Genomic DNA, 16,337 nt, shown 5'->3' with positions numbered 1-16,337 from the left:
TGCATTCTTGTTTATCTTTACACTTAGGACATTCAGGGATATTTACATTGTCATTTCTGAGTTTCATTTCCAAATCATTCATGTTGATTTGTTAGTGTCATCTTCATTTGTATTCTGCCTCAAAATGAATTATCTTTGGATTTAATTCATATAGTCTTTTGGAAGTACCCTGCATTAGTTTACTTTTCCCTTGTCTTCAATTTCTTGGCATTTTTTCTTTTATTGTACATGGTAAATTTACTTTTGCCACAGCATTGGATTTTAACAGTTTCTTCTTTGGTAATGCAAGTAAACGATTTTTCATTCATCTTCATAATCACTACATAGAAAAGGTTCCCTGCAAATTCTTGCATTCTTTACATTAATCGAATCTTGTCTTCGACGCTGATATATCCATTGTTTCGTCAAAAGCAAATTGTCCTTTGGAAGAGCATGAAATACAATATCTCTTCCTTTCTAGAAATGTTACAGAATGTTGCTACAATGCAAGAAGCCATATTATGTAAATGATACTTTATAGTATAAAATTTAAAAGACAGCTGATTAAAACTATATATACATATACAAGTTTTTTTTAATATTTACATTTCTAGAAAACGAATATACATGATTAAAATTAATTTGAGATATCCACACCTCTAGAATATCACCTCACAGCAGCAGAGCTTATGCAACACAGTAATGTCAGATAACTTCCATGTGAGGATCGCATCAGCGAGTGGACACTCAAAGAAATGAATTAGCCTTTTTGTTTAACCCTGATACACAGAGGTTCATATTTGTTTTCAGGCACTTAGGTTTTTGAAGTTTATTTTTTAAAATATGTCTTAAAATATTTAAATAATAAAAAAAGTTATTTGGAATTTTGTTTGATGTATGTCATGGTTTACCTCTTTCAAAGCCTTCTGTAAATAAAATAATTTGTTGAAAAGGGGCTAAAATAGAACATAATTATTCATGGGCTCAAATGCTTTGTTGAGAGGTTTTTTTTTTTCAAACTATTGTTTTATTATTTGAATTTAAATGAAAATTAATCACAATAATTATCATTTGCAAATTGGAATCATTAGTTCTGCAGTAAAATATTTTAGTAGTTCCAAATTTTAAGAGCACTTACCAAAATGTTGTGAACTTGATTAGAAATTTAATCATGTAGCAATTTAAAAGTAAAAAAAAAGTACTAGATATGTCACAGAAATGATTAATATAAAGTTTTTGACTGTTTTTCATGTTACACGACACTGGATATTGAATGGAACATTTGAAACAGCTAGCTGAAGGCTCCAGCAATAATTGATCATGATGGGAATGTCTTAGTTTCCTCAATAATTTTTCTCTCTTGTTAAAACATTTCTCCCTTCATTTAAATGTTTAAGACAGTTTTGAGTAAGTCACTTAAATGTTTAAGTGAAGAGCAGGGAGGCTTTTTATAGGTTTTCTGAAAAGTTACTGACTGTATTCTAACCATTGAATTTTGATGCTTCTGTCATAGGCTATCTATCATACTGAAACTGAGAACATGTTCTATGCTTAATAAGAATATTTTTATAAAATTAAAATGAAATAATTTGTATATAAGACTGGTCAGATATGAGATTCAATCATATTTATTGTATTTTTCAAATGTTAACCTCATATAAGCTGCCTTAGTTAGGAAATTTAAACAAAATAATTCGTATATAAGACTGGCCAGATATGAGATTTAATCATGTTTATTGGATTTTTCAGATGTTAACCTCATATAAGCTGCCTTAGTTAGGGAAAGTTAAAAATTTGTATGCTCATTTCAAGACATTTATTTAACAAACAAATAAAATGTGAATCTTCTTTACTCAAAACTGTCATAAATTGTTTCTTTAACCATAGTTTTATATGTAATGAGGGTAAAATGGTTTTTCCTTTATTAATCAAAGTTTATTGATTTTATTTTTTTCTCCAACAGCCTTATCTTTTCTCAGTGGCCATACTTTTAAATTGATGAAGTTTGTTTGTGAATTTAAATTGAGTTGTTCTTTTTTATTCTCTTTCAAAGATATGAGGAGCTTGGGCATTTTGTCTGTTCTTTTTGTGACCAAGGAGAAGCCTAATCTTTGCTTCTGATACTTCATTTTTTTTAAACTAAATCTCATACTTTTTTTGGCTAATTTTAATGAGTCTAATTTGTTGCTAATATATTTTTAAAAGTTTTAAATTCCATTTGGAGCTATTTGTTGGGTGTTATCTACTCAGATTAGCATTTAAAATAGTTATATTTTGGGAACTAAAGCTGATATTAAATTTTTTGAAATCAGCATCCAAAATATATCCAAGAACAGATTACTTTCTAAAGCACTGCATATTTTATTTGTTTGTTAAAATTTTTATTTAAAATAATTGGATTGCAATAAAAATAAAATTTTCATTTTTAGAAAATAATGTGTGATATTTATTTAATCATTTGATTATATTATCATCACTTTTTTATATTTTTAGATCCACCAAAATTTACAAAACCCCATGTGGAAAAGATTAATGTTTTGAAAAATAGCTCTGCAATTTTAGACTGTACAGCTGAAGGACATCCAGAACCTCTTGTAAGCATCCAATATCTGAATTTCAATGTATAATTTATGTATCATGTTTCCAGGTGTTAAAGTAATGTTTAAGTTCTTTAATGATTACTAGATTTTTAATTTCTCTTTTGTGAAAAGCTGTTCAGTTTTATAATTATTTTTTGATATTTAGTTTGACATTCTGTAAGTCATCATTTAGTTTGACATTCAGTAAGTCATATGCATCTTAATATGTTTCTTTTTATTGTAACACATTCATAATGCATCTTGCTACCTGCACACTTTATTTCACTCCTAGAACTCTATATTTTTAATGTTGATGATAGTTATAGTTCCTGCGCACCCTATTAGATGCCACCCCCAAAATAAATAAAACATTTGTAAATGCTCAAATTTTTTAGAAGGAAATAAACTCATATTATGAATATGATGATCAGCCCATCCTGTTTCTGCATACAGTGTAATGGGAAGAAGGGAGGTTTGCTAGAATTTTATGGGTATTCTATGCATGCAAAATTCTACTTTACTGAGAGGGGGATATTTCTGGAGTTATCATATAAAATTGTATCTATGAGTTGTAGTTACTTATACCAAACACCTGAAATTGGGAATTTTAAATCTGTGAGAGGCAAATAAATGTTTTCATGGCATACATGTAAATTTTTTCACCTATAACTAAAATAAAAGAAGTATCCAGAATGTCCTGAGTAATTTGCTTTATATTTTATTTGAAGACATGACACTGGAAACAACAGATGCCATCTTGTTTGTAGGATATATTCCTCATTTTTGTCTGTCTGAAATATTCCATACCAAAAAACAGTTTTTACATCTTTTTTTTTTTTTTTTTTTCCTTTTTCTTTTTTCATTCTAATTATAAAAAAACTTGTGTTTAACCTAGCAACAACCTTTTGTTTAACTTAGATTTTAAACAAAACTTTCATTTTACTCTTTATGGAGATAATACAGTTGTGGCTTTCCCTTCATTGCAGATTTCTTTGCTCCTGATGAGGAGAGACCTGCACTTGTTTGCCCTTAAAATCAACAGTTTTGACTAAAATCTGTGCCAAACACAAGGTTGTTGTTTTGTCTAATTTTAACTTTTTCTTTGTTTTACAAATAATAAACTCATTTTGAGATCATAAATTTGAAAAAAAAAATCTTCACCAAGAAATATATTAATAACTTCTTTAACATTTTGCATATAACTAAGTGAACTGTAACTCAGAAGTAGAAACAGTAAAAAAATTACTTCAAGGCAAGTTTCATATCAGTCATTGATCAAACAGACGGAGTTGGACAGCTTAACTGCAGGGTACTGAAACCATTTTGTTTTTTAGTAAGACTGAAATTTCATTCTGTCTTGCTCTGAACAGTTTGAAAAAATTATCCTTATTAAAATTTAACTTAACTTTATAGTTATTGATCTCATTGAAATTTGTATCTCTTCAGTCATGAATTAGCAATAAATGTTTCTTCTTCACTTTTTTAAATTCTGTGAATAATATACATATACAGTACAAAGTCTGTAATCCGGACTCGTCGGGACTTCGGCGATTTTGGATTAAGGGTTTTTCTGGATTATAGATCATCAATTTAAATCTGGTAAGATGGCATGCAGAAATTATACAATTAAAAATATGAAACCGTAATTTATGAAATAAAGAGCAATTACGATCTAAAAAAGTATCAAAATTTACAAAAAAAAAACTTTAATATTTATTTGTTTACTTTATTAAATATTTCTTTCAACGTGCGCATGCATAAAGCATACATGCACATTCTTTATGCGCATGCGTAAAGTTTGTGGCTTTGAGGTCTGGATTATAGATCGTTCTGGATAATGGACGTCCGGATTATGGACTTTGTATTGTACATTATACAACTAGAAGTCACCAGATACCTAGTGACTTCTAGTTGGACTTTTGACATTTCACAGAATTTCTAGAGAAATGCTTGACGAATGTGGCCATGTAAATAAAATGCTTGAATGTACACTTTTCAGTGTTGCACTTAGGGAATGAACAGCAAAATCATCAAGAAGGGGGGAATATTTTTTTATCATCTTTATCCTAAAAACCAGGAATTGATCTCTTAATAAAATATTTTGCATGCTATCTAAAATGTTTATGTGCATTTCTGTAAAAATAAAATAAATTAACATAGATATAAAGTTAAAAAAATTCCTTTTTTTCCCATGAATTTTGCTTATAATATACTGAATAATTTATTTAATGAAACTACAGAAAACTTATAAGAAAAGAAGCTTATATATTTATTTCCAGTTATATTTTCAAATGTCATACTTTAGTACTGCATTTTTAAAATATAAGAAGACATGTTGGATAATTAATTTACAAATCAATAAGGCATCTAATATTATAATAATAAAAAAGTTACTGAATATATATATTTACCTAAAAACATACTTGTGTGGGGGTAGACTTTAAAGCATGGAATGTTACACAACGGGACATTTTGTGCTGTTAAAATCCTCTTATTTGAATCATTTTTTGAACTATGAAAACAGATACCTGTATTCGAATCCGAATCATTTTCATAATCTAATAAAAGATAATGAGAATGATTCGGATACAAATTCAGACTCAGATTCCTCATTCAAAATCACTTCAGAATCTTTTTCCTCCCTCCTCCCAAAAAAGGCTTTCCCTTTGATGCCATTTCTAACTATAACATGCACTCAAAATATAAGATTAAAAATTCCTGAGGGGGAGGACTAAATTCACCATTAGTATGCAAGAAATTATCTAGCATTCTACTGCCATCTGTACCAAGTAAAATCAACTTATTCATAATGCTAAAAATCATTGGTTTATTTTAAAAAACAAACTCATTTCATCTGTTTGCATTGGTGCAAAAATGCAGTTCATGAATGGGACCTTTTTCATTAGCGTTTAGACAGAAATTTGTAATGCAAGCTGCATTTAGCCCACTATAGTACGTAACTATGATGAGAACTGAGCTCATTATTGATCAACAAAGCACAAAGGAATTCATTTTTAATTGCGTATATGTAGAATATACTAACTTTGATAATTTGGTAACAAAAGGGCAGCTTATATATAAAAATTACATATCAATTTTAATTATATATTATGCCAGCTCAGAAAGATATCGATGATACAGTGAGCTGCATTGCAGTTACCTTCTGAAACTAGCTGGATGATAAGGAATTTTCAGCAAATTATCATTTTCTTAATTATTAGAGGCCCCTTTGCCATAAATGAACTACTCCAATATTATACAAATGCACAAGAACACATGTATTATATAAGCAGTAGGAAAAATACTTTAGTACAAAATGCATCTTTAATATCAAAATGATTAAATGTTAAATTAAGGAAATGACAATGTGTAGAAAATCCCTTATTACCTAAACTCTAGCAAGTAACTGTGATATAGCTCACTATACAATCAGTGTATTTCTGAATTTCCATAGTATTGACCTTAAATTTTGGCACATTCATTCTTTTGCTTTCATAATTAGCACATTTCTGTTTTCTGAAACAGTTAATATATGAAGTAATTTCTTTGAAATGGATGATTCCATGAAACTAGTGCTTTTTTTTTTTTTTTTTTTAATTATTTCTTTCTGTCAGAAGCAGTTCTGTTTTTTTTTTTTTTCTTTTTCTCTTTCCGTTTTTTCTTTCATGTTTTAAATAATTCTACTTTTGTTAATCCTGCCGAAATTCTTTACAAATTTCAGTTTTGTCTTTTAATGAGAGCAACTTTCATTTTTAAGCAGGAAATTAAGTTAAGCAAGGGATTAACAACTAAATTAAAATTGCTATTTCTCCTTTGACAAACTCTTCTTTTATGGTACTGTGATGAGATTTTGAATCGCTGATTAGTATAAAGCTTTAAATTTCATTTTAAATTACGGTAGTGAGATTCATTGCATTAAAAATAACAAATCTTTTCCAAAAGAAAGGTAAAGAAATTTCTTTGTTTTTTTTTTTTTTTTTTTTTTTTTTTTTTTTTTTTTTGAAAGATTTCATTTTATTTTTAAAGATGAACTTCCCCCTCTCATTAGAAATCCATTTGCCTCTCATTCTCCTTGTATAAGAAAATAACCATTCTGTGTTTTGCATTTTGTGTTAATTATTTTAAATAATTATTTATTCTTCTCTTTTTATTCATTATTTATTTATTACCTGTGGAAGTATTTTGAACACATACAAATATTGCAGGAAGCAGTAGCTGATTAATTATCTATTTTAAAAATTGTTTATTGATTTCCAAAATCAAGAATACATTATTTTATGAAGTTGTTTCTCTGTGTATTCTTTATTTATAAAATATATGTTAAAGACATTTTTACTTAACCTTGCAATGGATTTAATCAAAAATTTCTCAGATGAAATTTTTCTTTTATTGTTAAAATTAAATAATCATTAAGTGATTTTCAGAATATATATATGTAATGATATTTTTAAATCAATTGATTAAATTAAATTCTAATCATATTGCTTAGTAATGTGTTGGCGATTCTCTACCTAAATTGTATCCCTGTTCCTAAATTTTGGCAAAATCCTTTCTTTATTATAAATTATATTAACCTGTTGGCGCCCGCCAAATCGCCGAACTCATAAATCTGTCATATTACATAAAGTCCTTAAGAACACTCCTGATGAGAAGATAGCGTCACCTCGTGATTTCAATTAATATTGCTGATTGGATGAGCAGCATGACGCACACATATCTATAAATAATGCTTCTCCTCGAGGTACAGGGGGAATGCTTGTGAGATGGATGCTGAAATAAACGTATCACTTTATATTCCAAAATTTGTCTCATTCCTGTTGCCCCGGTTGCACAACACAAATAATGTATGAGAAAATACATTTTGTATATATTCTGAAATATTATTTATTTATATTTATATTACAAAATAAATTTTTTATCTTACATATATATATGTAAGATAAAAAAATATGTAAATCAAAATTATAACTAACGGTAACCCTTTAATTCTCCCTTTCTGTGCTAAAGTTTGTAATAACTTCTCTGAATTGCCTCATTTCTAGATCATTCCATTTTGCAAATTCTGTAATGCTTGTTTCTAAAAAGGCTTTTTCTGTTGCCAAGCCTTTTTCTCTTTGAAGGGGGGGGGAGAATATGTAAGGTAAAAAATATGTAAATCAAAATTATAAGTTAAACTAATGGTAACCCTTTAATTCTCTGTTCTAAAATTCGTAATAACTTCTCTGGATTGTGTCGTTTGTAGATCATTCCATTTTGCATGGCCTGCGCAGCGCTGATGACTTAATAATTGGGAACTGAAACTTTTTAACTCAAACCAAAATATTTCTCTTTGTGTGCTTTCGTAATGGATAACTACACACTTTAGCTTTTGCCTCTGTGTTACTTAAACACTGTTTCATTCTGCTCTGTTCCTATAAGCAATAATATCAAAAATGTAAATTTTCTTGAATAGGCACGACTAGAGTGCCAAGTGATAGTGGCCACAATCATCAACTGGAAATAAAAATGGAATTAAAACTTTTAATTTAATATAAATGTTATTATTAAGTTGGTTATATATTAATATGCTTGTTAGTATTTAGTTTGAATTTAAGAGAAATCTAAATCATTCATGTTATTGGCAGGTGATATATTTATGGAAAGACTTTAATAATCTGAATTCCAGAGCTATTCAGCATTTTGAATATTATTTCCGTTTTTATGTTTAGGAAATGTATAACTTATAAAAATTCTTATTGCTTAGCCAAGCTGTAAAATGGTAAAATAGTGGGAAAATTATATTAAAAAAAGTGTAATTATCTATTCTGTAAATTTGATGCTAGTGATCAAGTGCTGTGGTGAGATTATGTCTAAAAAAGTAAGGTAATAATTGCTATATTTTTACATTTATCAAAAACAGAAGTAATTTAATTTTTTAATAATATTTTTGTTTTTATCATTTACTTTTATTTGTATTTTTAGAGTGAAAAATTATTTAAATATTTAATTATTATCTGAACCTTTTTTACTCCTAGTTGATTTGGCGAAAAAATCAGCAAGTTATATCATCAGCTGTTAATTCTGGATTCAAGTATGAAAATTCTAAAAATATATTGTACATTAACTATTTACAAGAGTCTGATGCTGGAATCTACTCTTGTGTTGCTATGAATAAAGTAGGATCAGTCACCCGAGATTTTGAAGTGAGTGTTTTAGGTCAGTGTAATTCAGTTATCCTGTTCTTTTTTGTTTTGAAAATTCTTAAAATTCTAAAAGATATCATTATCTTATTACTACATTAAATCCTATTTCAAATTTAAAGGCATAAATGTTTTATTTCTGTAAATTCTTTGTAATCAGGTGTTATAGTTCTATCAAATTAAACATAAAAATAATTATAGATTGGCTTAAATTTTATGTAAAATTATCAGTCTTAAAAGTGACGGACATTGTCCTAATCCCTCCCCCAGAAGAAGACAGACCTGTGTCACTTGCCTTTGAAATATATTTATATCAAGCTACAGGTAGGATTGTTCTTCTGTCCTGGCCTTCCCCAATTTCTGTTAAACATTGGCATTTCCTTTCATATAAAATTTATCTAGCATCTTTTTGATAATATAAAAACTTTTACATAGATGCATGTTTAAATTAGTTCTTATGCGAGAAAAATACATGAATGTGATGATCTTGGAAATTTTTTTAAAGCTGTTCATATTCTTTTGAATGTTGCAATATGTGGGAAATTTATTGCCACAAAATTTATAGTAAAAGTTGAAGCTTAAAGCCTTTAGCTTTCTGTAATACAGTTATCACATTTTGCTAGTACAGAACTCATATTATTCATATTATTTGTTTTAATTTCCAGACAAATAAAAATTAAGTTTTTGTTACTTTTAAACATTTTTATATATTATTTTGTTGATTAAAATAATTCAAAAATATAAAAGTGTATATATATATATATATATACTGTATTATATACATGTATATATTTTAAAGAGCATTGATTATTTAGATGAATGCGTATGACATTTGTTAGTTCAATAAAAAAAAGATATTTAAAGTCATTAAAATGTAGTACACATATATCTCATTAATTCAGTTACATATCAGTAATATGCCACCATGTATTTTTTGGCTCGTATGTAGATTATAAACATCAGTAGAAAAACTGAACACTCATTTGGGGGGGAGTCATTCACTTTTTATTAGCTTCAGTTTTTTGCAATTTTTTATTCTTGAGTATGAATTGCTTAGGTAAATAAAAAGTTAAACATTTTTGTGGAATAGTTTTTGTCTTTTGTGTAATGTATGTAAAACTATTTCAGAGTTTCTAACTGTATAGTTTTTCTTGAAAGAAAAAAAAAAGAAGCATGATAAAAGATAAATTTCCCTCATATGCATTACAGTATGTATTTTGTCTTGTGGGGGGGAGGAAATCTGAATATTTTTTACTGTTTGGATATACTCTTTATTATTCTAGGTAACTGTAATTTTATTGAACTGATATTCATTAATTTTTTAATAATATTTTTGTTTTTATCGTTTACTTTCATTTGTATTTTTAGAGTGAAAAATTATTTAAATATTTAATTATTATTTAAAATTCTGAAATGCAATAATGTTTTAGCATAAAGCAGATATGGCATGTGGCATTGGGCAGTAAATGGCTTTCAGATAATATTTTGTATAGATAATGTGCTTAACATGCCATTAAGTTTATTATTAATATATTTAAAAATTGTTTATGTTCTATCTTTACACTTTTCTTTAAAATAGCTGAAGGAATAGAGGCTGACTTAATTTTGTAAATTTAATAGATAGCTTGCAATTAATTATTGTTATCATTTTACAAAAAAGTTAATCTTGGTAATAAATAAGTTGGCAGCCCTTGATATAAAGTGTGTTACTGTATTATAACTGAAATAGCACTACAATTGTCCTATAAATTGATTGAAAATATACCTGAACTAATTGATTATTTATTTGTAAGTTTTGTCAATAGTTTCATACAATTCTTAAACTTTCTCAGGTGTTTCTAGAATAAAATCCTATAATCTGAAAATAATTATAATTACATCTTCCAGTTCCAAGTTCTGCTACATAAAGTAAATTCTGAAACTTTTACCAAATTAAATATTCATAACTCTGCTTTTGTTATATATGATTCAGTACTGTTTTATTATTTGAATTTTAATTTATCATTTCAAAAGAATGTTGAAGTATTGCATGAAAATGCTGTAACTGTAGTTTTTCATTTTGAATTATATCCTAAGATATTCCTGTGAGGTAACTAGATTTTCATAGCTTGCATTAAATGTTTGTCTGCAAGGGAACTAATATTTAATTTGACTTTAATGACATAGTAAAAGGAAAATAAAATGCATCTATAAATTTTTAATAAGCTAACTTGATATTAAAAAATAAATTAAACCTTATGGCTTTAATGAAACTGATATGCAGTTGTTTAGTACATATCAAATTATCAACTGTTTTTTTAATTATCTCCCTGATATGTTTGTTTTTAATAAAATAAAATTTTGCTATTTTTTTAAGCTTTTGGAAATTTGTGAGTTAATAATATATGTTGATGCATTGCATTATTTTCTAAACTTGTTTTTCCAGTTCGTCCAGAAATCCATGGAACAGAATTTGGTGAAAAAGAGGTATTGCTACACCAAGTATCTGATTTCCATTGTTTAGTTTCTGGTAATCCTTTACCCACAATTACTTGGTATAAAGATGGCAAAGAGATAACTTTTGATAACTATGAAAAATTTATTGATGATGATCACCAAAAGCTGACACTTCTTAAGCCTGAAGAAGCAGATAATGGAATTTATACTTGCATTGCTAGTAGTGAAATAGGAGAGGCAAGGAAAGATATCAAGCTTAATGTATTAGGTAAGGCATAGTATTTATTGATTTTTTTTTTTATAATTTTGCTTGGTCTTATAAATCTTGACATACAGTAACTAAAAATATATTTTATGACTATATAATTTATCACTTAAACGTGTTGAAGAATGGTTAGTTGCAACTATGAGCCTCTGATTTGAGAAGAAAGGAAAATTGAGGAAAATTAAAAAGAAACTCTAAATTGAGAAAAGATGAAGAAATTATATAAAATTGGAAGTTTTATAGCCTAAAATGTAAAAAGAATAATAATTAAAATAAATATTAAAATGGTAGTATGCCTAAAAATGGGGTGAAAAAGTAAAACTGAATTATTTTAATCAAATTAATTTGAGTCGAATATGAAAAAGTAAATAAATAAATAAATAAAATAAAATCTGAATGAAGCAAGAAATCTATGTAACCTTCAAGAAATTGTTTAGAAGAAAGAATCAAGTTGAAGTGTAAATATAAAGTCTTTAAAATTAAAAAAAATGAAATGCTGTAGATAGTAAACTAAGTATTAAATTTGAATTTAATTGGAATTAATTTCATAATATTAACACAGAAAGAAGAAATGTAAAATTTCAAATTTTTTTCATTAATTCAAAGTAATAGAAGTAAATTTATTTTTTAAGTGTATGTAAAAGCTCCTGTACTTGAAGTACAATGGTAAAAAATATATTTAATTCCTGTATTGCCTTCTAAGTATATTTATGATATATCTATGTCTTTGCAATCAGGGCTGTGGAGTCAGTAGGGAAAATGACCGATTCCGACTCCTGGAATTTTAATGACTCCGACTCTGACTCCCTTATATATATATAATCTAAACAGAAATTGTAAAGCTAACAAGTAATGAGACGTAAGACCTATTTGGTCTTAAAAATTTTTTGCGCATAATGCTGCAAAAATATAAGAAATAATAGGTAGAAACATTGCAGCGATCTTGCTAAAAAGTTACCAGGAGCTGTAGCTCCACGAAATAGTTCAATGCTGTATTACAAAAATATTAACAAAGAAGAAATTAAAAAAAATATATATGGAAAAAACTGAAAAAAAATTGCGTACATGCGAAATAAAAACTGTTAAAAATCAATGTTGGAAGACATGCGAATGCACGAAAAAACTAATCTGACCGTTGTGATATGTGAATTAATACACATGAAAATAGATTGATGAAAAAATATTAAAACATAAAATGCAAAAATTATAATGAAAAACATAAATTGCAAAAATACAAAAATTACAAAGCGGAAAATGGTAAATTAATCCACTCGTACCCTCAACCAGGCTTTTCAAGGGAAAAATGATTGAGTGTCGAACTAGGCTAAATACCATTACGCGTTTCACCGAAACAGACAATTGAAGCTCTTGTTTGATGAGTAAAATTTTTTATAAAAAACATGAATTGTCCCGAAAAAATCTTTTTTGGAGCTTCAATTCTCTGTTTTTTTTTCCCGACGCGTAGAAGGCTTCACGAAGGTGGTCTGTATGCAAGGCGACCAGCCATTTGTGTGCCGCTCATGTCACGCCATAGAAGGGACCATTTTCAGTGGACACGACAACATGTCCACTGGATGCCTGATGAATGGAAGGCGGTTCTCTTTACGGATGAGTCCAGGTTTAGTTTAAAAAGCGATAGTAGGCATTATTTAATATGGAGAGAACCTAGAACCCGTTATCGTCCGTCAAACATCCATTAAAGAGATGCATACAGAAGGGGCAGTATCTGTGTTTGGGGTGTCCTCTCTTTGGGTGGACACACAGACCTCCATGTCTTTTCAAGGGGAACTGTGAATGCTAAGATTTATAGAAATGACATCCTTGATGTTTATGTGTGCCCATATGCTGGGGCTATAGATGATGCTTTCCTGTTACAGGACGACAATGCAAGACCATACAGGGCTCGCATTGTAGATGATTATCTTCAACAGGAAACAATTATGCGCATCTAGTGGCAAGCTCGATTCCCGAACTTGAATCCTATTGAGGACGTTTGGGATGCTTTAGGGAGACGTCTAGCTGCTCTTTAGGGAGACGTCTAGTCCTATAGCAAACTGATACCTTCGATTTGTTCATTTTATAGATGTGCTAATTTCTATACTACCATATTTGTCTGGTAATTTCTTTTTATGTTATTTGATACCTTACTATGTGTTGTATATTGTGGGTAAGTTTCATTAAATTCTACATGTAACTTTTTCAGTAATTGTGATTTTTGTGATTTTTCCTTAATTTATGATAACCAGTGTAAAAACTTGGGAAATATGGGATGATAATAACGCAATAGCAAGAAATGTAATGAATCAAATTATGACACCTCCACAAGCATTAAAATATGCGAATGAAAAGAACGCAAAGAAGTTATAGGAGAAAATAAAAAAATGAAATGGCAGCAAGAACAGAAGATATTCAAATAAAATCTAGAATAGAATTAGCTCAACTGAAAATGAGTCAAAATGAATCTGTAGATGATTACATGAATAGAGCTGTAATTCTGAAAAGTAAAAGTGTTCAAGTTGGGGATGAAATAAGAGATAAAGAATTAATTTACTTCATACTAAAAGGATTTAGAAAAGAATTTGAATTTGATGTTAAAATCTTTAAATGCAATAAAGAGAAGGATATAGCTTCAATTTAGACAAGCTTTAAAAGAAACAGAAGGAAAAAATAAACAAAGAGGAAAAGAAACAGAAGTAAGTTCTAAGGCAAAAGAAAACTGCATTAAATCGAAATATGAAAGGAGATGCTTTAATTGTGGAAAATTAGGACATTTAATAAAAGAATTTCGGAAAAATAATAATATAAAGTGCTTTAGCTGTGGAAAATTCAGCCGCAAATCAACTGAATAAAAAATGAAAACCAAACAAGAACATCGAAAGCAGAAAAATTTAACAAATAAAACTTATGGAATATCAAGCAAGGAAAGGGAATATAAATCAGCTACATGCTTATCTGATGTATCAAAGAAAACAGAAATGTCTTAATCAAGATAGAAATGGTGGAAAGAAAAAAATAGATGAACAAGAGAATAGAAAAATTAAATGGATTATTAATTCAGGAACTGCATCTCACATGACAACTAGTAAAGAAATATTTACTAATTTTAAAGATGAAGAACAACAAATAATGACAGCTGGAAAAAGGGCCATGATCAAATCAATTAACATTAAATATTGGTAACATTAAAACGCAAACTGATAGAAATAAGAACATCTCGAGAGTAGAAAATGTTCTGCAAATACCAAATTTAAGTGAAAATCTGCTGTAAGTATCAAAAATTGTAGATCATGATTTAAAAGTAATTTTTACCAAAACTAAAGCAGAAGTGATCAATAATAAACATGAAACATTCTATTTATAGCTAACAGAAATGGAAATAAATTTGAAGTTAAAGGAAATATAGTTGAAGAAGCCAAAATTAGTAATATTAATGAGGTACTATGGCATCAGAGACTAGGTCATATAAATTATCAAAGGCTGATAGAAATGGGAGGGCGGAAACTCATCGGTCATTGGATTAGAAAATGTAAAAATTTCTCAAAACAATTGTGAATTTTGTACATTAGTAAAAATAACACAAACATTTTATAAAAGTGTGAAATTTAAGCAATCTGAAGATATTTTAGAATTATGGCACATGTAGTTGGACCAATTGAGAAATCAATAAATGGAAGTTGTTTTTTTTTAACAGTGGTAGATGATTACAGTAGTTACACATTTGTGATAACAATTGAGAAGAAGAGTGAAACTTCAGAAGCTGTAATCAAGCTTATCATCCAAGAAGAAAGACAAACAGGAAAGAAACTAAAAAGAATTCATGAGGATAATGGTAGTGAGTTTTTAGCTCAAAGTATAAAAGAGTTTTTTGAAAAAATGGGAATTGAACATGAACTTACAACACCTTATACTCTAAAAAGTAATAGTAAAGCTGAACGTTTTAATCGTACTGTAATTGAATCTGCTAGAACTATGTTAATTGATGCAGAATTACCGATAAAATTTTGGTTTGAAAGCATTAAAGTAGCTGTACATGTGAATAACAGGAGTCATAAAAATGATAAAAAGTGTACACCATATGAACTATATAAAGGACGCAAGCCTAACATTACTTCATATGCAAACCTTTTAAGATTTAAAAGGTTTGCATATGAAGCATATTTTCATATAAGACAGGAAAAACATAGAAAGATGGATCTAAAACCTCAAAAAGGAATTATGATAGGCTATAGCATACAAAATTTATATTCCTAAACTAAATAAAATTCAAGAAGTGGGAGATGTAAAATTTAATGAGCAAAAACTCGGATCTTCTTTACTAAAAGAAAATTATTTAAAATTCAATAAAAATCAAATGTTAGAAGAACTTATTATTTTTTATAAGGAACAAGCTATGTAAATAATCCAGAAATAACTGACAGATACCATAGAGAAGATAATACAACAGATGAAGAAGCTGAGAAAATTTTGCCATCCAACACTGATGATGAACATGATGATAACAGTTCATTCGAAAAGCCAACCGAGTATCCACAAATAAATGAAGAACCTGGAAATGATAGTCATGGAAATTCAAATTCGGAAATAAATGACATCATCTCTCAACTATCTAAATCATTCACATTACGAGAAGTCACTAAAACACAAAAATTTTTAGGAATAGACATCCGGCAAGAATCTGGAAAACTTATATTCAGTCAAGAAAACTATATAACTAAAATCTTAAAAAACTTTGAAATGGATGAATGTAAACGTGTCAAGACTCCAGGAATATTGGGTGAAAATCCTGATGACATAGCATCTTCGCCACCTGTGTCGAAGACAAAATATCAAGAAGCATTAGGTTCATTGATGTACTTAGCAACAGGCACAAGGCCAGACTTAGCTTTTGCAATAAGTAAT

The 16,337-nt window shown here is 28.4% G+C and overlaps 1 protein-coding gene across 5 annotated transcripts in view; it reads left to right on the top strand.

Moving 5' to 3' along the window:
- Nucleotides 1-16,337, top strand: part of LOC118195450 (hemicentin-1-like) — a 331,768-nt gene that overhangs the window by 114,508 nt on the left and 200,923 nt on the right. For all 5 annotated transcript variants that reach the window (XM_085827451.1, XM_085827448.1, XM_085827449.1 and 2 more), the window contains exons 22-24: nucleotides 2,473-2,573; nucleotides 8,573-8,753; nucleotides 11,163-11,441. In XM_085827451.1, the coding sequence (XP_085683577.1) occupies nucleotides 2,473-2,573; nucleotides 8,573-8,753; nucleotides 11,163-11,441 (561 nt within the window). The remainder of the gene's footprint in view (nucleotides 1-2,472; nucleotides 2,574-8,572; nucleotides 8,754-11,162; nucleotides 11,442-16,337) is intronic.

The sequence above is a fragment of the Stegodyphus dumicola genome, chromosome 12, assembly GCF_044657685.1.
Source record: "Stegodyphus dumicola isolate Sdum_Otavi_A_Nest chromosome 12, ASM4465768v1".
Lineage (NCBI taxonomy): Eukaryota > Metazoa > Arthropoda > Arachnida > Araneae > Eresidae > Stegodyphus > Stegodyphus dumicola.
This window is presented reverse-complemented; position numbering and strand designations above follow the sequence as displayed.